This window comes from Zootoca vivipara, chromosome 9 (assembly GCF_963506605.1).
Source record: "Zootoca vivipara chromosome 9, rZooViv1.1, whole genome shotgun sequence".
Classification (NCBI taxonomy): domain Eukaryota; kingdom Metazoa; phylum Chordata; class Lepidosauria; order Squamata; family Lacertidae; genus Zootoca; species Zootoca vivipara.
The window spans coordinates 2542539-2565990 of NC_083284.1; the positions used below are offsets into that span (position 1 = coordinate 2542539).

Sequence of the window (23452 nt, forward strand, 5' to 3'; positions counted from 1 at the left end):
CTCCACAACTTGGAGGTGCATGCCTGGGGATCCTTGGATTGGGATAGTTGTCACACACTAACACCACATCCTGTAGAATTCTATCAGTTATATTTTGGTCCAGGACACAATTCAGAAAAGTAGGTAGGAATAGGCCGGTATATATGTGGACTGTCCCTGCAATCAAGTGATTTTTCTTCTTTAAGTTCTCAAAGTTCTTAACCTGGCTCAAGGTTGTCATCTGAACTAGCCGTATGTTTAACTGATAATCAATTAGTCAGTCCATCATTTGAAAAATAAGACTTTAGGTCCATCTGGCCCCAAAATGGCAACTAGACATTCTGTTTTGCCAACTGCAACCTTGGTTTAAGGAGCCAATTCTCACCTAGCTTATATATCTGAGTTTGTACAGCAGAAACACACTCGGACTTCCGGTCTACCGCCAGCATTGATTGGTGAGGAATCCTCGAGCTCAGAGGTTCCTGGCGCTGTGTGGGAGGGGGAGAGCCGTGAGAGCAACGCGGCTCCCCAAAAGGAGCCCCGATTGAGCTTTCTGGGGGAGTGAGAGCTCGGCTGCGCCCCAAAGTGACTCCTCTGCTCCCCGGCAAGCTTATATATCTGAGTTTCTATAGCAGAGTAGAAACACACTCACGTGCCCTTCAATCCTGTGTTTGAGTTTTAATAGTGGACAACGTTCAATACTGGGCAATGCATTTAATATTCAAATAGACCACGGCAGCTCAAGGTTAGATAGGACAGTCTCCAGACATGGTGTCAGGTTTGAATCCCACCAATGTCAAAGGGCTTTCTGGATGTGGGGGTTCCCTGAGGTGGCAGAGATGTCTCCTTGGGGCTTAGGGGAGGGGAAACAGGCTGCAGTGATGCTGTCCAACAACATTTGGAAGGCACCATGTTGACTTCCCTAGGATAACATTAACCAGTCCTCATAGCATAAGATTTGCTGGAACGCCAGAGTGGAAAATGCACTCCTCCTGCGTCTGCACCTGCGCGAAGCACACAGAACTTTTCTGGGCATGCGTGAAGCGCACAGAACGCTTCTGCGCATGCGCGCGGTGAAACCCGCCACGTACTTAACCTGAAAGTACGCAACCTGAAGCGTACTTAAACCGAGGTATGACTGTAAAACCATGTGCACTTTCTTTCTGCAAAAACTAAGAACTCACCGTCGTATTTGCACATTCTATTTTACATAGAGAACACACGTGTGGAAGTACTGTTGGTGACACAGCATGATAATCTTTCATCATTGACGGAGATGGAGATACTGAAGACTGAGGCATAAATGAAGCCGCAGGTGTTGTTGTGGGTTGAGCTGCTGAAGGTACCACAGGTCCTGCTGAAGGAAGGCATGAATCTGTTATGCAACACAGACGGATACCAACAAAATTCCAGGTGAGAGGGGACCAAGGGCCAGGGCCACCTCGGAGCTTGCTCCTACTGGATTTCCCCTTCCAGCCTCCCAAAAAGATCATTTCCCATCAACTACTCTGTGCAGTGAGGTGTCCAGTAGAGAGGGGACAGTAAGCAAATAATGCATCAGGGTCTGTTCCATTTGAGCCCCTCCCACCCCCGGGGCCATTCTGAAGAGCCACTGTGGTGTAGTGGTTAGAGGGTCGGACACAGACCTGGGAGACCAGGGTTCAAATCCCCACTCGGCCACAAAGCTTGCAAAGGGACCTTGGGCCAGTCACTGCCTCTCAACCTAACCTATCATACAGAGTAGTTGTGAGCACTAAAAGAGGAGAGGGAGAGCCAATAAATTAATAATTCTGCCAGACATTGCCCAGTAGGCAGGATACTGATGGGATTCTATACTCAGGCATTATTATTATTTTTAAAAGTAGGTTAACATTACCTGTAAACCACTTTGGAAGGATTTGGATCCGGAAAGGCAGGATATAAATGCCCCCTCCCCCACAAAAGCCCTCCTTGCTTATAGTACCCATGAGCTTATAGTACCCAGGGCTAGATATCTACGGTGCTTTCCTGGAACCCCATCTGTTGTCTTTCTTCTCCACCAATGTTTGTAAGAGCTTAAAAAGAGCCCAGCTACTTGATCAGGCCAGCGGCCCATCTAGTCCAGCAGCCAGTTCTGTGGCGCTCACAAGCAAGAGCAGAGCTCAGCAGCACTGCCCGCTTCTGTTCCCCGGCAACTAGTATACAGATGTGCCCATTCTCCAATCCTGGAAGTTGCATCCCTCATCATAACAAGCAACCATCATAACAAGCCGTTCCTTCTGAATTTGTCTAATCCGCTTTTGAAGCCATCCAGATTGGTGGCTGTCACTGCATCATGTGGTAGCAAATGCCATAGTTTAACCCTGAAGTCTTCATGGGATTACTGGTTAGCCTGGTTTCTACACACTTACTTCCATATTCATAACTGGACTTACTTTTCATCAGGGAATCAGATCCGCCATGTCTGCTAGAGGTTTCCTCTTCTTTGCCCTGAGATGAAGTGGGCAACTGACGAGCCTTCTTGCGCTCCACGATGTCCCTCAAAATCATAGCCATGTTTTCAGGCTTCAGCTGATCATCTGAATAATGGCCAAATTCCACCAAATCTTCAGTAGATAAGCCAAAGTTTGATAGAATTCTTGCAGCACCCTCTTCTGTAAGCATTCTGTAATGCTTCTGAGTATTTGAGGCGCTTTCTGCAGCATTTCTTGAAGTGGGCTGATCTTTCCTTTTTTTAAAATTATTTTTATCGAACAAATTTAATGAAGCAGGCTGATCTGAGCTACAATTACCAGGTGGCAATGGACCATTGTCCCGACCATTCTCCATCGGCTGCTCCTTCCCAGACAATGACTTTCCTGGCCCTCCAAAAGTCCTACACTGCCTTTGGTCAGGTGCATTAGGTCCTGAATACATGTTCTCTCTAGGATCACCCATATTAGGACAGGGGCCTCTCATATTTGGCTGCATATATTTTCTGCGTTTCCTCGGTTGCCACATGTCATCTGGACAAGGATCTCTCATCCATGGGGGCATATTTCCTCCCGGTCCCCCCGTGTCATCTGGACAAGGACCTTCCGCCCATGGGGGCATATCTCCTCCGGGTCCCCCCGTGTCATCTAGACAAGGATCTCTCATCCATGGGGGCATATATCTTCCCGGTCCCCTCATGTCATCTGGACAAGGACCTCCCGCCCATGGGGGCATATCTCCTCCGGGTCCCCCCGTGTCATCTAGACAAGGATCTCTCATCCATGGCGGCATATTTCTTCCCGGTCCTCTCATGTCATCTGGACAAGGACCTCCCATCCATGGGGGCATATCTCCTCCGGGTCCCCACTTGTCATCTGGGCAAGGACCTCCCATCCATGGGGGCATATCTCCTCCGGGTCCCCACTTGTCATCTGGGTAAGGACCCCCCATCCATGGGGGCATATCTCCTCCAGGTCCCCACTTGTCATCTGGGCAAGGACCTCCCATCCATGGGGGCATATTTCCTCCAGGTCCCCACCTATAATCCTGGCAATACCCATTATTCTGTTGGTTTTTCTTTTTTTTAGACTTGACCATGACTAATTACACCTGTGTCAAATTAATGAAGCCTGAAGTGTGGCATAATGGTCAGAAGCAACAGGGTTCAACCACTGAGATTGCTTGGTCTTAAACTGAACAACCTGCAGAGGGACACTACGGAGGGAAATGCCAAATCTGCAATTCACAGCAGACACCACCACCAAGCTGAAAGTAAAAACACAAAATGTAATCAGAAAGGAAGGAGGGGTGCAGAGGCTTCAGTTGTCCTCTTGTGCTGAGGATAGTCCTCCAGGGAGAGGTGGAGGAATCCTAATAGTTGATGGTAATTAGGAATATAGATCATGGTATTATAATAGGGTACCTATCCAAATTGTGGGTGGGCGACACAGCTTCGTGATGCTTTCAGTTCTTACTGGGTGGCCATTTTTAGAAGGTAGGAGTATTGTTCAGCTCTACGAAGTCTCCAGTGCATAGTTATTAACACTATTACTGGTATTATTTATTAAATTTCTGTATTACCTTTTATCTGAGGATTACAGGGCACTTGACAATAAAAACCACACACACAAAATTCCCCACATAGTTTAAAAGGGCATCAGTTGTCAATTAGCCAAAGGCTTAGCAGACGAGGAAATTTTCTGCCTGGAGCCTAAAATAAGGAAGCCACCAGGCAAGCCTCCCCGGGGATAGCCTCTGCAGAAAAGACCCTGCTCTCGTGTTGCCACCCTCCAGACCTCTTGAGGAGGCACACAGAAGGACTGCCTTTAGATGTCTTCTAAAAGTCAGATAATTGTTTACTTCCTTAACTGACGGGAGGTTGTCCCACAAGGTGGGTGCCACTGCCAAGGCAGACATCCAAAGGTAGCCCTGTTTTTGATGGCTGAGGTCGTCTTGTGTTGGAGGCCCCCCAGAGTCTCTGGGGGAAGACAGACATCTTATTACTACTACTACTGTGTTTCTTCAAAAACAAAAGACACTTTCTTATATTCCCCCCCCTCACAAAAACACACTATGGCTTATTTTTAGGGGATGTCTTATTTTAATACTTAAAAATCCTGCTATGGCTTATTTTATGACTATGTCTTAAAATAAAGGAAACAGGGTACTACTACCACCACCTCAAGGACTCGTTCCTGGTCCATCACTGCTAGCTCAGACCCCCCCAAGGAAAGATGTGAAGGTAAGGGATATTTTTGCCCTGACATACATCACATTGTTTTACCTTATTTATAGCATTTGTTACTCAGCTGTCCAACAGAACAAAGCAAGCCCCTACCTTCAGGCTCACAAGAAGTGCGAAACACAAGGGGAGAAGAGCTTCACACTTAGAACTGGCCTTCATACAGTTGCAATCAAAATTATTCAACCCCCATTGCAAATTGGGTTTATTATCAAAATTTACAATTTATAAGTTGCCATTTCAGCTGAATTTGGGGAAGCCACTTGAAGCATCCCTTCTGCTGAGTCATTTCTACTGGTTTTGTTTGATTTGCTCGTGGCAAACAGCTGAAAGTCTGCAAATTTTGACAAGAAGCCTGATTTGCCTTGGGGGTTGAATACCGTATTTTTGGCTACAACTTATCTCAGCTCTCCGCGTCCTCTTCTCCAGGCTTAACATACCTAGCACCCTCCTCAGGATTGGTTTCCAGACCCTTGGTCATCTGGGTCACTCTTTTCTGCACACAATCCAACTTGTTGATCTCCTCCTTAAATTGTGGTGCCCCGAAACCGAACACAGGACTCCAAGCGTGGTCTGACCAAGGCAGAAACATGCCCTCCAACCTTTCTCTAATGAAAATAGGGATGTCCCATTCCATGATGATAATTTTACTCTTTATACCCCACCCATCTGACTGGGTTTCCCAGCCACTCTGGGCAGCTTCCGACATATATAAAAATATAATAAAACCTTCCCTATCCAGGGCTGCCTTGAGATGTCTTCTAAAGGTTGTACAGTTACTTATTTCTTTGGCTTGGGGGTCACGTAACTCCAGACCCTCTAACATTTCTCCCATGAAAACAGGGACGTCCTAAGGCAGGGGTAAAATCCTAAAAAAACCCTCAACAACTTCAGCCCTTTTTAAAAAAAAACACCTTCAAGCACTACAATCCTAAAAAAAAGGTCAAGAACTTTGGTCGGCCCTCACAGCCCTTCACTTCATCAAATCTGGCCCCCTTTGAAAAAAGTTTGGACTCCACTGTCCAAAGGGAAAATGGGACATTCCGGGATCATATTAAAAATTGGGAAGGCTTCTGTAAATCCGCAACTGTCCCTGGAAAACAGCGACACTTGGAGGGTCTGTAGTAGTAGTAATAACAAGAAGAAAACAACCATGAACAACAATAACAACAAGGCGGCAGCCCTGTTTAGGAAAGCTTTTAATAGTTGATGAATTATTGTACCGAATTTTAATATTTTGTTGGAAGCCGCCCAGAGTGGCTGAGGAAACCCAGCCTGATGGGCGGGGTATGAACCACAATTAATAAGAATGGTAATTCCATTAATAAGAATGGAAGGTAAACGGCGTTTCCATGTGCTGCTCTGCGTTTGCCAGAAGCGGCTTTGTCATGTTGGCCACATGACCTGGAAGCTGTACACCGGCTCCCTTGGCCAATTATATATATACATATATATATATATATATACATATATATATATAAATGGTAATTACAACAACAGCCGCGCCCCCTCCTCCTCCTCCCAGGGGACCCGCCATTCCGGCTTCTGCCTGGCAACTGGAAAGGCCTATGGGGGCAGCCACTCAGGGCCCGCTCTTTCCCTCCCTGAGGCAGAGGACGAAGACGCCTCGGAGCCATGGCGGCGAGGGGAGGAAGGAGAACGAGGCCTCTCCAGGCGCGGACCCTCCCTCTCCGGTCCCCCGACGCCCCCTAACCGCCCGCCATCTTGCCCCGCTTACCTCAGCCCAGACCTCTACCCGCAACCGCCCTCGGAGCGCTATGCGCAGGCGCTGACAGGGGCCCTGGCTGCGGATTGGCCAGCGGGCAGAGGGGGCGTCGGGAGAAGGGGCGCATGCGCTCCGCGTGATCTTTCCTGCGCGCGCGCGCGCGCGCGTGTCCGTCGGGCCCCTGGCTGCAGATTGGCCAGCGGGCAGAGGGGGCGGTGCCGACCGATTGCGCTCTCTCTTGCTCGCTCGCTCCGCGTGATCCTTCCTGCGCGTGCGCTGTCGGCGCCGCCGCCCCTGTTTGCTGACTGGTGGAGCCTCCGTGGCCAGAGGCAATCTAACCCGGGGACCGGATGGCGTCATCTGCGGGAAAGGGGTCAGGATCGGCAGGGCTCTTCCTTATCTCACGTACGATAGGCTGCTGATGGACATGGGGCTTTAGAGTGTCGGACCTGGAAGAGACCAGGGTTCGAATCCCGCCGCACTCGGTCCCTGAAACGCCCAGCCACTTGGAGGTTTCAAGCAAGAGGTTGGATGGCCAACTGTCACGGGTCCTTTTGTTGAGATTTCTGCATGGCAGTGGGGTTGGACTAGATGGCCCTTGGGGGTCCCTTCCAATGCTGCTACAATTCTGTGGCAATTAACGCCCTGATTGAGGTTTCCTGCACGTGCGGTGAGTGTCTTAAATTTCGCTTGCTGTGGCTGATAGTTGTCTTTCAGCAACATCTGGAGGGTAAAATGCCCCCCCCCCACAACTGCACCAGGGAAAGCTCTTTAACAGAGACAGCTGAGGGACCCACTTCACAAGACACTGTGTGTTTGGCACCACCTTCCGCTTTCGGAAACAAAGCAAGCCATAAATTTGAGAGCCAGCAGCTGGCCACTAGCTTCAGGCAGCAATACCAGAGAATTGCTGTTTTCCAAGGGGCCTCTTTTGAAAGACTCACCTTGTATTATACAATACAGTATATCCCTACTTTTTCCCCTGGCAGGGACTCTTGGCAGCTTACAGTTAAAACAAGAGTGAAAAAAAAGGGGGGAATCATTAAAAACAACTAAACATTAATGGAAGTGTGTGTGTGTGTTCGTGTGTCAAATTTATTTAAAAAATTAAATATAATAGTCATTGTCATAATAATAATTTATTACTTGTACCCCACCCATCTGACTGGGTTGCCCCAGATTACAGTAGAAAGAGCATGGCCCCAACCCTTTCATTAAAAGCAGTCAGTTCCCAAAATCTTGTTGGAACAAGAAGGTCTTAACCTGCCCGTCTAACCTCTTTAGGCAGGGAGTTCCAAAGTCTGGGAGTAGCCACTGAGAAGACCCCCCTCTTAATTAATTAACAAGATTCATAATATCCCATTTTACTGTCCCATTATCAGACACTTGTGCCTTACAACATGATCCAAAAAACAAAGTCAATACATGACCTTTTTTTTTAAATGACTTTCTTTGGAATTGCTTTACTGTACTTGTTTTGCCTGATTATGTTGTTGGTATTTGCCTGGAGAGCTTGTGTTGAAGAAGAATATTAGGGTAAAAAATCTTATAAATAAAATCGAGCAACCACCACATTGTTTCCTATAGCTGTTTGTTTATTCACTTTAATGCATGGCCTAGTCATTTAGGTATTCTGATTCATGACATTTAGGCATTACAGAATTTGCATTGAGCTACAGTATATGTAATGATGAGCGCCGCAACCCCAGAGTTGGTCACGACTGGACCTAATGGTCAGGAGTCCCTTTACCTTTATATGTAACCTGCCCCGGAACCTCATGCTAAAGGGTGAGCTCCAAATGCCTGTAAATAAACCAAGACGGGAACCTGTAGATAATGTAAGGACTCAGCTACGCAGCTGCAAATGAAACCTTTTAAGTGTGTTGTAAAATGCAACATAAAAATGAGATGGTAACAATGAGCTATAGCAAAGTCAATGTCTTTTCTTTTTTTAGCAATTTCACAGCATTTTTTAAATATATGTGTAGATTCCACCTAAGTCAGCAAACAAAGGAGAGCTAAATGGGGACAGTGGGAGTGCAGGCATATTTCTGCTAGCAGAAGGATGTTGGGCAGGAGGGAGGGGAGCGAGACAGGTCTTCTGAGACAGGACATGGCAACACTCTAAGGCGGGCTTCCAGCAACCGAGTCTCCAATATTAGTGGGAATCTCGGGAAATGGGTGTTTTAGATATCCCAGCCTTGGACCATTTATGGCCAGCATTTTGGTCCCAGAAAAATACAGCAGCCGAGACCAACATGCCTTGCAGCTGAACGTTCTCCAGCTGAAGTTTCCAAACACACCTCAAAGTGTGCAGCACATTAAAGTCATCCAAGCTTGATGTAACTCCTATATGGGAACCTTTGGCCCTCCAGAGGTGTGGGATAAATCTGCCTACTATAACTAACATGTATGAAGGAATTAAGTCCATAGGGGAAGCAGTCCTGCCAGGTAGGCCTAGGTCACATTCCTTCACCTTAGAAGGGCAACCAAATTCTTTGTTCTCCCACCATGTGAATGCTACCAGTCAGGTCTGAGCTGAATGCTCCAAGCTTCAACCGCATGGCTTAAACAAGCCATCTTTGTGTTTCTGTACAAATAATCTAGAGCAAGGGTGGCCAACTCCCAAGAAACTGCGATCTACTCACAGAGTTAAAGACTGGCAGTGATCTACCCCCTTTTGGGGGGTTCAGGTCAAAGTCGTTGAGCTTTTTTTAGGGAAGAGGGAAGCCCGTTTCTTGGGTGTTCAGGTCAAAGTTTTTGAGCTTTTTTTATTAGGAAGGAAAGCCCTGTTGTGTGGGGTTTAGGTCAAACTTGTTGAGCTTCTTTTAGGGAAGAGGGAAGGCCCGTTTTGGGGGGGGTGAAGGGCCAAAATGTTGAGTTTTTCTAGGGGAGCCCAAGTTGTTCAGCTTCTTTGGGAGGAGCCACTGATCTACCAGTGATCTACCACAGACGTCCAGTGATCTACTGGTAGATCACGATCTACCTGTTGGACGTGCCTGATCTACCGGTAGAGGCATTTGCCCTTTTGAAACCTAAGTTATACTGCCTGTGTTTTCTTGCTGCTGTATGAAAATCACGTTTCTTCAGGTCTGCCAAATTCACACAGACAGGTTGCAGTTTTAGCAGGTTTGTATGCTGTTTTTCCACCACGCTCCTCAAAGCTGATCATTGTGATCTGCCACAGTCATCCCACCAGGCACTGGAGTGGATCTCCAGAGCTCTTTCCCGGAGGAAGGACGGGATAAAAACTGAATAAACAAACTGCTGAACGATGAACAGCTTTTAGCTCTTCCTCGCCTTGAAATCTCCCTGTTGCAGTTGGTCATTACTGATATTCTGCAGTGGAGAAATACAAAAGTGTTTGCTCTGGCTTCTCTGCCCTCGCTGTCCCTTTTCCTTTTGTGACATGTGTCAGATGGTGAGGGATCAAGTACCGGTATTTGTTTGACTCAGGAATGGGGTTAAAACAACAACAGCCCCCCTTTAAATAAAAACTTATAAAGACAGCAGATGCAGGCAAAGGCACATGCCAGAAGGCCAGGCAGAACCGCCAGCCCCGCACTTGCTGCTTTTATTCCCCCCCCCAGTGGAGCCAGTGGATGCAGCAGCAAACGAAGAAGACATTGTTCTCTGTGCTCCCCCCCCCCCCCGCCGCTGCGTCCATGGTTGAGTCCGCAGATGCCTTCCCGGATTGAGTCCCAACTTTGAGCGGCAGGCTCTTCGCCCAATGCACGCCGGCGCCGCGCGTGGTTCGGACCGGCCGAGGGCCCAATCGCCGTCGCGCGCTGCCTCCCCACGTGGGGGACGCCTCCCGCCTGCCGCGTTTCGGAGCCGAGGCGGGGACGGGGGGAGGGCTTACGAGAAAAAGCCCTTGCCCAATCAGCGCTTGAGTGCTCGACGGGGGCCTCGCCGCCTTTGAGCGGAAAGCGAGCCAAAGCGAGGGTAGGCGGGTGGGAAACGCTACAGAGAGATGGACGGGGGCCGCTGGCCAATGAACGCCTAAAGGAAAGCAGGGAAGGCGCGACGTCGCGGAGAGCGACCAATGGGACCTCGGCTTGGCGGAGCGGCCGTCCCCTTATCCCGTCGCGGGCCGCCGAGCGTGCGCGCCCGAGCGCGAGGGCGTGGGCGGGGCGGAGGTGAGTGGCGGGCGGCTCGGCCAATGGCGGTGTGGAGGCCTCGCGCGCGGCGTGTCTGAGGGAGAGCGAGAAGAAGCGAGGGCCGGCGGAGGAGGCAGCAGCGGCGGCGACGGCTGTGGAAGCGGCCGAGGCAGGCGGGCAGCGCGCGGAGAGCGGCCCTGCGGGGCCCACGCCAGGTACGGCGAGGGGGGGGGAATCTGTCCGGCACCCACCTCCGAGGCTCGGGCCTTCGAGGAACACCCTCCTCACCCCCGGGACCCGCGCTCGACCCCTCCCCGGGGGGATCCCACCTCGGACGGACGCGCACTAAGGGCCGGGTGCTCGCGGGCTGCCGGGGGCGATTTCAAAGGTTGAGGGGGGGGCTCCTTTCTTTTCTCCTCCTCCTCCTCTTGGAAGCGCTTCTCTGGGCGCGGAGGGGCTACTTTACCCGCCCCCCACCCTTTGGCCAGCTGACCTGTCAATCTTCACCTCTCCTCACCCGCCCCCCCCCCCGACAAAAGCACCCCCCCGTCCTCTGCTGGGAACTCGGGAAAGCGGGCGGAGGGGTGGCGCCTCTCCACGCTGTCGTCCCGAAGCCCACCCGGAGCGGGCTCGCTTGTGGCTTCAGGACTTAGGAGCCAAGGTCCCTTAGGGAACCCCCCCCCCATATAAAATATTTGAGGGGCGCCCCCCGGGTTGTCGTGCATTGCCATTCAAATAGTGCGCACGCGCGGCGTCTTGATCGATTATGCGGGACAGGTGTCCCACCCACCCCCAATATTTTATTCAAGTGGGGGCCCCGCTGCTTCGGGCGTCCCCCTCCCCGCCATTACTTCACCCACGCGCTTGGATGCAGAGAAAGACCCAGGGAGCTGCTCTGCCCACTAGGAATGCTGTCCGTGGGGAGAGGGCGGTTCAGGTCTGACCCATCCTTCTGCCGGATGGAGGGGACCCAGGGCTTGGACGTCCCCCAGCAGATGGCGGCCGGTCTTGGAGGAGCCTTCTGGGTCAGGGCTCCCGTTGCTGGGCTTGCGCTTCCCATCAGACGTTCAGCTGGAATACGGGAGCCATAAGGATAGGGTGGGAACCTCTCCCCCCAACCATTGCTCTCTTGTGTGTGATGGCAGCTCTTTGGGCATATGAAAGCACAAGCAGCTGGAAAGTAGCCCCCCCCCCACAAAATAAAAAATCCTCCAGCCACTTCTCTTGTAAACAATAACCACGGCAAAACTTTCTTTAAGCTAGCCTGGCTTTTGTTGTCGGCAGGAAAGTGCCTGGCTGGGAAGGAGTTTTCTCTACATGTTTTATGTTGCTTCATTGTGTCTCTTTAAGATGTTGTAATCGCCCCTTGCCCCGAGGGTTGGGCTCCGAGGGTGGGGCAGGGGAGCCGACCAAATAAACAGGTATTGGCCGCTTCCCTGGGGCAGGGGGAGACTCTGGCGGAGCCCAGGAGAGGTTGATGCCAGAGACTGCCTGCTCCTGTGACTCCAGCCCCGTCAGCGGGAGCGAGGACAAAGAGATGGGTCCCTGTCCCAAATTGCTGAGGCTCAGCTGAACTTGGCTCTGCCCCTTTGTTTGGGCAGAACTTGAGTTGAAAGTTTGGGGAAGCCTTGGCATGGGAGCCTGGGGTGCTCTGCAGCAGGGCTGGCCTGTAGCCTCTCTTCTGCCATAGGGTGGGTTGCTGCTGCTGCTGTTTGCCCTACTTTGCAGGAGGGACGGCAGGCACACCCCAGGCCTTCTCCAAGGAGGAGCCTCTCCTATCTGGCAGATGCAGGAGTTTTTTCTGCCTTGGGGTGCCTCGTCCAGTTTATCCAACCTGATTTTCAGCACTCCAGTTCTGCTTCTGGCCAGCCAATTTGCGGATTACATTGTTGCCTTTCCGCCTGCATTTTGCGCCCCCCCCCCAGCAGAGAAGAGGAGGGGCTCCTGAACACTGAGTTTGCAAAGGGCATCCCACCCGAAGGGACTAGTGGTTGCGCTCTGCTCCTGAAGCATGGCCACGCTTTCTCTTGTAGGCACAGAGGGATAATTTCAAGAGCCTTGGGGGCTGGTCCTCTAGGGGTAACTTTGTGGTCAGTGCTTGGCAGCATAAGTGCTTCCTTGGCTGTGCTGCCTGCCCTTTACACAGATTGTCAGTGAATGAAGCTACTGCCCCTCTCTCCCCAGTTCCTTGCCCTGACACCTGAAAACCAGCTTGGTCCGACTTGTTTTCTGGTTTTGCAATAGATAGTTCAGGCTACGTAGTCCCAAAGATAAAGAGCACCAAGGGGGGTGGGGCATTGTTGGGATTTAGTTATGCCAGTTTCTGAGTTTTCGTGCACAGAGCTCTTCCTCAGGCACCCTGTATAATGAAGAAACATTCCTTTTCCCACGTCAGCTAAACCTGGAGGATTCTCCCCAGCCTTTTGCATCTGTGAACTTTGGCATGGGGGGGGGCAACCATTCAGAGTGGAGCTCAGTGGGATTACTTGGACTTTTCCTTCGGTAGCAGTTCTCTTTTTGAGACCTGGTGGTTGGGTCTTTCTTAACACCTGAGCAGACTGAACAGTGTCTGGGGGGGGGGAATACAGCAATGCTTTCTCTTAAGGCCAGACAAGGAAATGCTTCTGAAGTGTTTCTTTGGCCATCTCCATATTGAAGCTTGGCACACTTATGTGAGTCATTCATAGACCACTGTTTGCTCCTGCCTTCTGTGGGTTAGAGGTGGATTTGTGGACTGGGGAGGAGTGAAAGACTAGGAGGTCTGCTGACCTTAGAATCTCTCTCAGCTTTGTGGATCTGCCATTCTTTCAGGGCAGGGGTGCATTCCACTTCTTGCAGCTGTTGGGTCCATTTTTTTTGCTTCTCCATGAGATGGGTGGATTTGATGGAGTTCAGGTTCTCTTTTCCTCGGATATCATGCCCTTCTGGAAGCCAGCACAGATCCTTTGTGAATGAGGACTATGGTAGAGCTGCATGTCTGGAGTCAGCGCTGTTCCTTGAGCTCTTGTGACTGGCAGGCGTTTCACGTGTTGGTGTTTGCCAGCAAGCCCCAGTCCGAGGGGTGGGGTAAGGTGCTGTGGCATGAGCTGGGAGAGGCTTAGCCTCTGTTTTGGTGCCTGGCACCAGCTTGGATGCTGCTGCTTCTGGGAGGGGATACCCATATCCAATTAGGAATCAGTCCTTGCGCAGCCCGACACTTGCCAAGCCAGAAAAACTTGTACTTTGTTCAGCACGCACCAAAGGGGCCCCTGAGCAAAGCGTGTGTGTCGGACAGGTTTGCAAGGGCAAGCCACAACAGTGTGGGAACGCTGGCGGCTTCTGGGCCTGTCCAGAAATAAGAGGTGGGGAAAGCATTGCAAATTCTGGGCTTCAGAAGTTCCAGAGCGAAGATCATTGGAGTAAGCAGTGCTCATCTGACTAACTTGTGTTAATATCCTTCAGGCACCCGTTTTTTTGCAGATTTGACAAGGGCTTTTCTAACCAAGATAAAACACCATATTTTTCTGGGATCAGGGCCTAATGATGGAGTTTCTAGCCTTGATGAAGTCTGAGTGGAGCGTTTAACTTACCCAGCTCTTGTCTGTTTCAAATGGGACAGGTGTATGAGACCTTTCTAGTCGTGCCTCTGCTACAGTAGCAGAAGATAGTTTTGCTCCCTAATTATTCTTTTGTGGCTTTTATCATGGAATATCACAGGAGAATTGCGTGTTTTTTAGATTTGCTTTTTATTAGTCCAGCAAAACTTTTTTTTTAGGGGATGATGCTGTTTTTACAGAAAAGGTTACTGCAGCAAACTGAATAAATTTAAAAAATGCAGCAAACTGAGCAGCTGCTGAGATGCAAAAGGACTTTATAATGAAGCAACTTTCATGTCGGTATAATGTGACTGACAATCTTTTGGTCATCTGCTGTATCAGACCTGTCAAATAACCTTTTGCTTTGGGGCCACTTCTTGCAACAGTATCTTGTAAGTATATTCAATTAACTTTCATTGGAGTCTGCCTTCCAGAGAGCATATTTAAAGTCATAGACTTAATTGTCGTTATATTGTTATAATTTGCCCTGGGACCTTATGGTGAAGTGTGGGGAGGAATCGTGTAAACATATAGCTATATAGATGTATATGTAGATATATGATGAGTAAGAGAAGAGGAGGTTGTTTGAGCCAGCGCAGCATGGCAGAGGCCATTGAGCTGGTTCTGACATCGCAATAAACCATGGATTATGGTGACAGGAAGGGGTTGAGCAAGCCTTGGGATTTGTGTGCTCCTTTCCTTTTCCTCCTCTGGTGGAAATCAAGGAGGAAATCAGAGCTCTGTTTTTTCATTAATCACAGTTGAGTGTTGTGTCCAAATCCTGCACTCTGGTCAATATTAGCCATGGTTTGTTTGAAACAAACTTCAAAACCATGGGTTGTGAAGTTTGCTTGTTTCGAACAATAGCTAAGTTTAATTACAGCTTTCAGGTTTGGCTGCAACATGAAATTGCAGTTAATTAAGAACAGAAGTAAAAGCTTTTTATTTCTCATGCAGTTTGTTACTGCCATAATAAATATTGGTTTATCCTAGGACTGGGGGAGGATCTGTGCTTCTCCAGATGCTGTTGAATTACCACTCCCATCAGCCCAAACCTGCATGTCTGGTGGTCAGGGGAGATATATTCCAACCACAAATTCCTCATTCCTGATTTATCATGACGTCTGAATAGAATAGGTCAACGGGGTCAGAGTGGAATAGTAGATTGGGAGATATAAGCAGTAGTAGTCTAGCCAGGCCAGAAGGGTGGTGTCAGAGCCTAGCTGTAGGCAGCCATCAGGTGCAACCCAGGCAGGCACACTAGGAAGTCTCTTGCTGCCTAAGCAACTCGAACAGGGAGCCATTACATCCCTTCCAGTTGGGGAAGGTCTGTGGTCAGGTGGTGGTAGTCACTCCTGTTACCTGACCTGTTTCTACCCAGGGAGATGCTCTTTGGAGAGTCTGTGGCCCTAGTAGTTCACGGTGTGGGCAGCTCCGCACTATCCTCTAGGATCCAAGCAACTGAATAGGTAGAAAAGGGGAAGATGGGATTCACGGATGAGGAACGTAAGCAGATTGGCAAGAGGAGATGCTGCAAAGGAACAGTCCAGTGTGGCAGAAGGCCTTCCACCCTCCTTCCATCTGCTTGCCCTTGGGGGGGAACGGGGTTGGCACTGCTGCCTCTGCCATCTGCCCTTAGTTTTTGTTCTAGTCGGATGCTTCTCCAACTTTTAGGAGGCTTGGAATGGCAGTGTTGGAGAAGTCTTGACCTACAACTTTGGTCAGCATTGCCCAGCCTTTTCAGATGCCTATCTCTTTCCACCTCCACACACACACACCCCACTTTAGCCCCATTTGTTGTTCTACATAGCTGACAAGGAGTGGATCAAGGCGAGAGGAGGCTGTGCTGATTCACAGTGGTGAACGCAGTCATGCCCCACAGCTGTAGTCCAAGCCGCTGGTGCTCCCAGTGATTTGCCATAGCTTCTGAGAGGGGAATGCAGGAAAGCTGCTGGTTCTGTGTATGGCCACACATCTTGCTGACCACGGACGTGGAACTAGCTGGAGCCTCCCCTCAATCCCATGAATCTAATCCCAATGAGCTCTTCCCCATTCCATGAGATGTTGGAACTGTTCTTGGTGTTTTGCATCCTTCCCTGGACTTCCTTGCTGGGCTGTGGTGATCTGGCACTGTCCAAACATTTGCCATTTTGGACTTTGGCCAAGCAGAGTTTTTTGAGGGGTGGAGTAATGAGCCCTCTTTCAATCTAGCCCTTTGTGGGGAGGAAGAAGGTCTCTTATTTGATCCTTTAAGTATAAAATTGGGTTGGTCCAATACTGCAGGAAAACTTTGGTTATACACTTAAAGACTGCCTTTTCTACCTTCTCCCTTGGTCTCTTGATGAGTAGCAAAATGGGGAAGTGTCATTTGCTGGGCTTCTTAAAGGAAGGGTGGGTTAGCACTGTAATAAATGAGAAAAGGATGCCATTGCCTGTTGCTTCTGTGTGCTAAGATCAAATGACAAAGAAGAAGGAATTCATCCCCACATCAGTCAAGCTCTCTCTCTCACACACCCCACACCCCCACCCACCCCTGAGACAGTCAAAAGAATTGCAATATCACTTTTGCTTAGGCCAGGTTTCATGACCACTCTTCCACATGGAGTTACCTGGTGTCAAATTATAGTTCGTTTGGTTTTTCAAGCTGCCCCAGACCCCACCTTTTCTGCGAAGCCTCTAGCAGATTTTCTGCATCCTTGAGCTTCCTATCTTTGGGGTGTGAGCACATTGCTGGCTGGGGCTGATGGGAGTCGTAGTCCAAGATGTTTGGAGGGCACCTAGTTGTAGAAGGCTTCCCCAGAGAGCGATTTGATCCAGCATGCTAGTTTTACTTGTTTTTGGTGAACAAGGCTAAAAACATGCCTAATGTTGCATTTGCAATTGGCGTCCATCCAATGACCATGCTGATGACCTGATGATGTGCACCCTGCCCCACTAAATAAACAAATAAGCCAGGGGGAATCTTCCACCCCAACTTAGGTCTGGTTGCATCACCTCCCCCTGCTGTTTCTCCACTGTGGAAACTTTCAAGCTCTCTCCAGCCGGTCCACTGGACTTCTTGATTTGATCACTACTGGTGCCTCAGTTGTAGCCACTGTGAGGTTTAATTATGCTGGGCATGTGCTCTTTTTATTGAAATAAAATGTAGCCACCAAATACAGTAGAAGTAAGCTTGGTGGTCCTTGTAAGTGTCTCTGTTTGTTGAAGCAGATGGATATTTTGCCCTGTTCTACTTCTCCAGAGTATAGAGGCAGGTGGGAGACTGTTGTGAGTGCAGGGTTGGCTGGCCTGTCAGTTGAGCTCCCTTACCTTCTCCATTGGGGGCAGGTCTTGGGCGCCTCTGCTTGGTGCGTAGCTTCCCCCCCCCCCCGCGGCAACTGAGCCTGTTCCTTTGCTTTGCATGTCCCCAGGACTCACTCCCTGCTCCTTCTTCAGGTTTCACAGGAAAGCATGTATCAACACGGCTGGATATTGTTACGGGAACATCCTGGCGAGCAGCTGCACCTTCCTTGGCTGAACTCTGCAAATTCTCTCTCCCAGGCGGAGGAAAGTGATGGAGGCAGCCGGTGCATTCCAGCCACCTGGCCCTGTTGCTCCTGGGCATGGGGTGGGGTGGGGTGGGGGCTACCAGCATGCAGAACCTATTCTCTCACAGCATTGTGTGGTGCTTCTCAAAGCCCTGGTTCTGTGAATCGTGGGCAGAGGGGAGGCTTGACACATATTCCAAGGCAGTCGGATTGGGAAGTACCGTAGTAGCTGAAATGGTCTGGCTTGGTACAAGCACTGCTTCACTTTCTCCTACTTCCCCACGTTAGTACATGTAAATATTGAGTCTGGTGGTGACTTCCTGCGTTTAGCTGTCGTATAGCAAGCCTCATAGCTTAGTGTTGACAACACTGACTGGCAGCAGCTCTCCAGGGTTTTAGGCCGGGGTCTCTCCTGAGACACAGGGGATGGAATTTCGGCCCTTCTGCATGCCAAGAAGATGCTCTGCCAATAAGCTGCTCCTCTTTCTAAAAGTACGGTTCCCTTTCCCTTTGGCTGAATCTGCTATTTGTTTATACTATCCATAGGAAGAGGCTTCATGGTCTGCTCTCTCAGGCCTGCCTTGGCCACTCCCTAGACATCTTTCTGTTTGGCTTTCCATCTGCTGCTTTTCCTCCTGAGGTGACCTCTTCGTGTGTCTGTCAGGGGGGCACCCACATAAGCTCCTGCCACAACAGATTTGTTAATCTTTAAGCAGTGATAGGGCTTGGTGTTTTCTTGCCACAGGAGAGTGACGGTTCCCCATTCTCTGTGTTGCTCTAATTGCAGAGGTGTGCTTGACTTCACAAGGACCAGAGTGATCCATTAAACCCAGGGGAGGACCCTGTGGGCATCAAGATGGTGTTGGACTGCAACTCCCGTCATCCCTGATGTTTAGCCATGCTGGCTGAAGCTGATGGGAACTGGAGTCCAATAACATATAGAGTGTGTCAGGGTCTTTTTGTCTCTATTAAATATGCTGCAAGTGACCAGGTCAGCCCCAGAACTTTGATCCTGTGGACATCTGCCTGCCCCATTGATCTCCTGCTTGTATTGGCAGTATTGCCTCTGTGAGGGCTGGATCAAACCTTCAGTCAAGAATGCTGTGTAGTTGCTCCGTCTGGGTCTTGGTAGGGTTGCTGTTGATCTTTATTATTTTTCTGCTGGCTGCACAGCAGCACGGCCAGTCCTAGAATGTGGTCTGCCTGTGAATCTCCATGAGAGAGCTCCCTGTGTCTTCTGTTTCTAAGCTATGGAACTTGCTCCCTGCTTGGATGGCTTTAACAATTAAATTAGGCAAAATCATGGAGGAGAGGGTTATTGGTGGCTTCTAGCCAGGATGGCTCTGCTGTGCTTCCACGCTTGGGGGTTGCAATGCTTCTGAATTCCAGTTGCTGGAAACTGCAGGAGGGGAGAGTTGCTCTTGTGCTCAAATCCTGCTTGTGGGTTTCCCATAATTGGCATCTTGGTTGGCCACTGTGAGAACAGGATGCTGGACTAGATCATAGCTGCCAAGTTTTCCCTTTTCTCACGAGGAAGCCTATTCAGCATAAGGGAATTTCCCTTAAAAAAAGGGATAACTTGGCAGCTATGGACTAGATGTGCCCTAGGCCTGATCCAGCAGGCTCTCCTTATGTTCTTAAGAGAATCAAGCCCAGGGCCCCCCACAGTCTGTTTTCATAGTGGCCATCCAGATGCCTCGCCTGAGGTTTCCAGCAACTGGTCTTCAAGGGCCTGCTGCCTTCGACAGTGGAGGTAGAGCAGAGCCTTCTTGGTCTCTCTCCCCTCCATACTGTTCTGGTTCTTGAGAGAATCCTTTGGATTGTGAAAGGCCTCAAACATTGCAAAGCAGAGAAGCAGATGTGTTGCGCTTCATTAGACGTGCCTGTCATTCTTTACCCAGTCCCTTGGGAGGGTCACTAATGTCTGTGGCTTCTTTTTTGTACTTAGCCTTTAAAGTAGTGTGGGTAAGATTTCTTCCTTTTATATATTCTTTTGAATGAGTCTTTTAGGTCTTTTTATTACTCTATTTGTAGCTGGGTTTAGCTCTTATTGTTCCTATTTTTTTCCATGCGTCATTTTGAGACATCTTGCGTAATTATTATGTTTCTTTATATGTCACTATCAATGTTCATGGTTGTTTACTGAGTCAATAGATACATTAGACGAGTCCCTGCCCTCAGGAGTATACAGTCCACTGTAGCATTGCTAGGGCTTAGGGCAGTAGGTGACTCCTGTTCCTCAATGAAGCATACAGAAGAGCAAGTTCTGCTCTTTGAGTCATACCGACCTGCCAAGAGGGTTGTAGGTGAGAAGAGTAAGAATTTTGAAATGCATGCAGCCTGAGAAGTACTAGGAGAGTTCAAGCCAGATCCTGACTTTACATCTAATCTGATCCAGAAACTGAACTCAAGTGGATGTAGAGGGTGGAAGACTTAGTTGCTCTTGGGAGCTTGTATCACTGCACCCAAATGGGGTCCTAGACTGTTCCCCTTGACTTTTCTTTCATGTAGGAAGAGTATCTGTCAGTTGCTCCTCTGGGGAAACTAATGGGCTGGTTGGGGGCACTGCCTGCCCTCCACCCCTGCAACAGGAAAGTCTGGCCTCCCAAGAAGGTCTGCATGCCTTGGTGCGTTTAGAGGAAGCTCATAAATGTCCTTGCGACGTAGAAATGATTCTCTGCCCACATCCCACACATCCTATTACTGGGCGCAAAGGGACCCCTGACAGTTAAGTCCAGTCGGGGTTACGGCACTCATCTTGCTTTACTGGCCAAAGGAGCTGGCGTTTGTCCGCAGACAGCTTCCGGGTCATGTGGCCAGCATGACAAAGCCGCTTCTGGCGAACCAGAGCAGTGCATGGAAACGCTTAGCTTCCCACCAGAGCAGTACCTATTTATCTACTTGCACTTGACGTGCTTTCGAACTGCTAAGTTGGCAGGAGCTGGGACCGAGCAACGGGAGCTCAAACCGCCGACCTTCTGATCGGCAAGCTCTAGGCTCAGTGGTTTAGACCACAGCGCCACCTGCGTCCCATATTAATGGGCATATTGTTGATTAATTATGACTTACAAATTGCAGGGTTCAGTGGGCTATGTCATACACTTCAAGGGCATAAATAGGGACTGCTATTTTTTGTCCTGCTTTGCCAGTGGCATAACTGCAACTCACCTTGACTTACTCTGATCGTGGTCTACCCCACTGGTGAACTAGGAACAGGAAGTTTCCCAAGAAATATTTAAATACAGGACAGGCTTGCAAATAGCCACTTGCCTATGGCAGGCCAACTTTAAGTGTGTGTGTATTTTTGTGTGTTGTCTTCTAGGTCACCAATAACTAAGTGAGGTAAGCAGGGCCAGGTCAGAGTCCCCCTGCAAGACTGCTTAAATAGAATTTTAGAAAGCGAAAATTACCCTTCCTTTCATTTGACCTACGTGTGTCTTCCTGCTGCTTCTCCAGAGTAGATGGCTGCAACCCCAGGTGGTGCTCTGTTTCTTTGTGACAAAAATTGATTGTCTATCAACAATGCTCGTCTTTAGGCACTCATCTGTTTCGGGAATAAGTCTTGAGTGTGTATCCCATTATTAAAGAAGCATTTTGCTTGGAGGCGAGAGGAGTGTCCTTTCCAATGAGATATGTGTAGTCCTTTGGTGATTTAGTTGCCTTTCCTTGGTTCCCAGACTCTCAGTTGGGAGTCGCGGCAACCTGTTTGTCAGGCACAGTAGTGATGGTAGACTTCCTTATCTTGGGGAAGTTATATGACGTTGGAGCTCAGCAGGAAGTTTCCAACATCACATACCATGTGGAGCAGAAGCCAAGAGGCATCATCAGTACTGCATGTGAGCAGGCTAGGATCCAGTGCAAGTGGCTTGGGTGTTAGCATCCTGGAGGCTAATTTTGCTCTGTGTGTCTCGCAAGAGTGTTGCATTCCAGAGCAAAGGGGAAAGGCCTGTTGAAGCCTCTGTTGCGTTGTTTATTGGTTTATACATTTTATAAATCAGATTTACATCCTGTGCTTCATCCCAAAGGAGCCTAGAGTGGTAAACACATCTGATTTTTTTTTAAAGATTTAAAATTTGTTAACAAGAGTGAAACACAGCAAAACATGTAGCCAGTCATGTATATTTGCATAGGTCTGTCAAACCAAAAGTTTTCAGCAGGCATAGAAAATAATAAAACAATGGCCCATAGGCAGGGGCTTCCAAAGTACAGGTGCTGCCCCACTAAAGGCATAAAACTCCTGACAAAACACAGAATGGATGTTACCTGGCACTTGTTCTGCGAATCAGTTGAGTCAGCATGAATGGGCTAAGGTGATCCCTTACGTCAGGGGTTCCCAACAAAATTTTCTCGAGGACCCCTCATTGAGCCACTATTGTGACAAGGACCCCCATTAATTCCTAATCCTAAAATTAAAAAGTGAGAGCCAAATTAAGAGTCTTTTTATATTTTATATTTATACGTTTTTTTACAGTTCTTCCTCTTCATCTGTAGGCCTTTGTCGTTTTAACAAACCACTTTTTAACCAACGGTCCATTTTTAACTACGCGAACTGTAGCTTCCGCGAAAAACAACGCTTTGTTTACAAACACTACTGTTTTGCAAAGAGGCAGCTCGCGCCAGGGAGGAGGGAGGGGAATGGAGAAGACAGGGTACCTGCGCAGTAGCGCACAAATGAAGCCAACGCGCACAAAGCATATTGGGGAGGTGAGCGTTAGTAGAATGCGTGCGCTTCCTCTTTGCAAAACAGTCGTGTTTGTAAAGCGCCACCTAACGGCATACAGCAGAACTACTGCCTCTATCTAATTCTAGTTTTGCGCTAGACTCTGCTCATGCAGGAAGCGGCCAAAACAAAAAATCTGTTATCATACGAAATATATTTAATATATTTTTTATTCTAATAGCATCTTGCGGACCCCTCTGGCATAGCTCGCGGACCCCTGGGGGTCCCCGGACCACCTGTTGGGAACCACTGCCTTACGTCATCTGTTCCCAAGCAGTTCTGTGTTTTAGGGGCACTGGAAACACCTTGAACTCAACCCAATGGCAGACTGGTAGCCAACACAGATCTTTGAATGTGGGCATAGTATGCTGACAGACCCTCAGTCCTGAAAGCAGTTGCGTTGCAGCATTCTGCACTAACTGCAGTTTCCAGACCAAGCACAAGGGAAGCCCCAAGTCATGCCCCTTCATCTGCGAGTGGACTGTGGTCGTTCTTTCTGCAAGCAAGTAAGGCTGCAAGCCAGTAAGGCAGGTCAGCATTATCCAGAGCAGGAGAAAACAAGCTTGCTCCATCATCCATGTGGCAGCCATTTAGATCAGAGGTTTTCAACCTTTTTGAGTCCATGTGTCCCTTGAGTTCTGTGGCTCCGCTGTGGGGCTCAGGAGCCCAGTTAGGTCACCCCTTGCCTGCAGAGCTGGCAGCCTCTCACCCTTTTTTTTAACACTCCCTTGCGGAGTTTTGCCCTCCTTTCCTCTCCCTGGGAGTCATCTGGGCAGCTGCTGCTGCTGTCCCTGGTCTCTGAGCTGCCCCACCCCCCACCCCAAAGAGAGGTGCTTCTCACAGGCACCATTCACCTGCAGAGCCTATAGCCAGGGCTGCTGCAATAAACAGCTGTCCAAGCCACGACACACTGGTTGAAAGCCACTGCTTTAGATATTTGAAGATAGCTATCCTATCTCCTCTCAGTCTCTCCTTTACCAGGCTAAACATACCCAATTCCATCAACTGTTCCTCATATGACTTGGTCTCCAGACCCTTGATCATCCTGGTTGCCTTCCTCTGTACATATTCCAGCCTTTCAATAACCTTAAATTGTGGTGCCCAGCAGGGCCGTCTTAAGCGCCCCTAGCGC

The 23452-nt window shown here is 49.3% G+C and overlaps 2 protein-coding genes across 7 annotated transcripts in view; one reads left to right on the forward strand and one right to left on the reverse strand.

The window, feature by feature from the left end:
- LOC118079504 (serine/arginine repetitive matrix protein 2) overlaps nucleotides 1–6375 on the reverse strand; it is a 129821-nt gene extending 123446 nt beyond the window's left edge. For all 4 annotated transcript variants that reach the window (XM_060278306.1, XM_060278307.1, XM_060278310.1 and 1 more), the window contains exons 1-2: nucleotides 2394–6375; nucleotides 1164–1336 (exon numbers count right to left, since the gene is read on the reverse strand). In XM_060278306.1, the coding sequence (XP_060134289.1) occupies nucleotides 1164–1336; nucleotides 2394–3528 (1308 nt within the window). In that variant the 5' untranslated portion in view covers nucleotides 3529–6375. The remainder of the gene's footprint in view (nucleotides 1–1163; nucleotides 1337–2393) is intronic.
- Nucleotides 6376–10576: 4201 nt separating this feature from the next.
- PAIP2B (poly(A) binding protein interacting protein 2B) overlaps nucleotides 10577–23452 on the forward strand; it is a 34982-nt gene continuing 22106 nt past the window's right edge. Inside the window, exon 1 of one of the 3 annotated variants that reach the window (XM_035103684.2) lies at nucleotides 10577–10713. The gene's annotated coding sequence lies outside the window, so the exon portion shown is untranslated. Of the gene's footprint in view, nucleotides 10714–12233; nucleotides 14466–23452 lie in introns of those variants that run through there. The other 2 variants (XM_035103688.2, XM_035103686.2) reach the window with 2 other exon arrangements.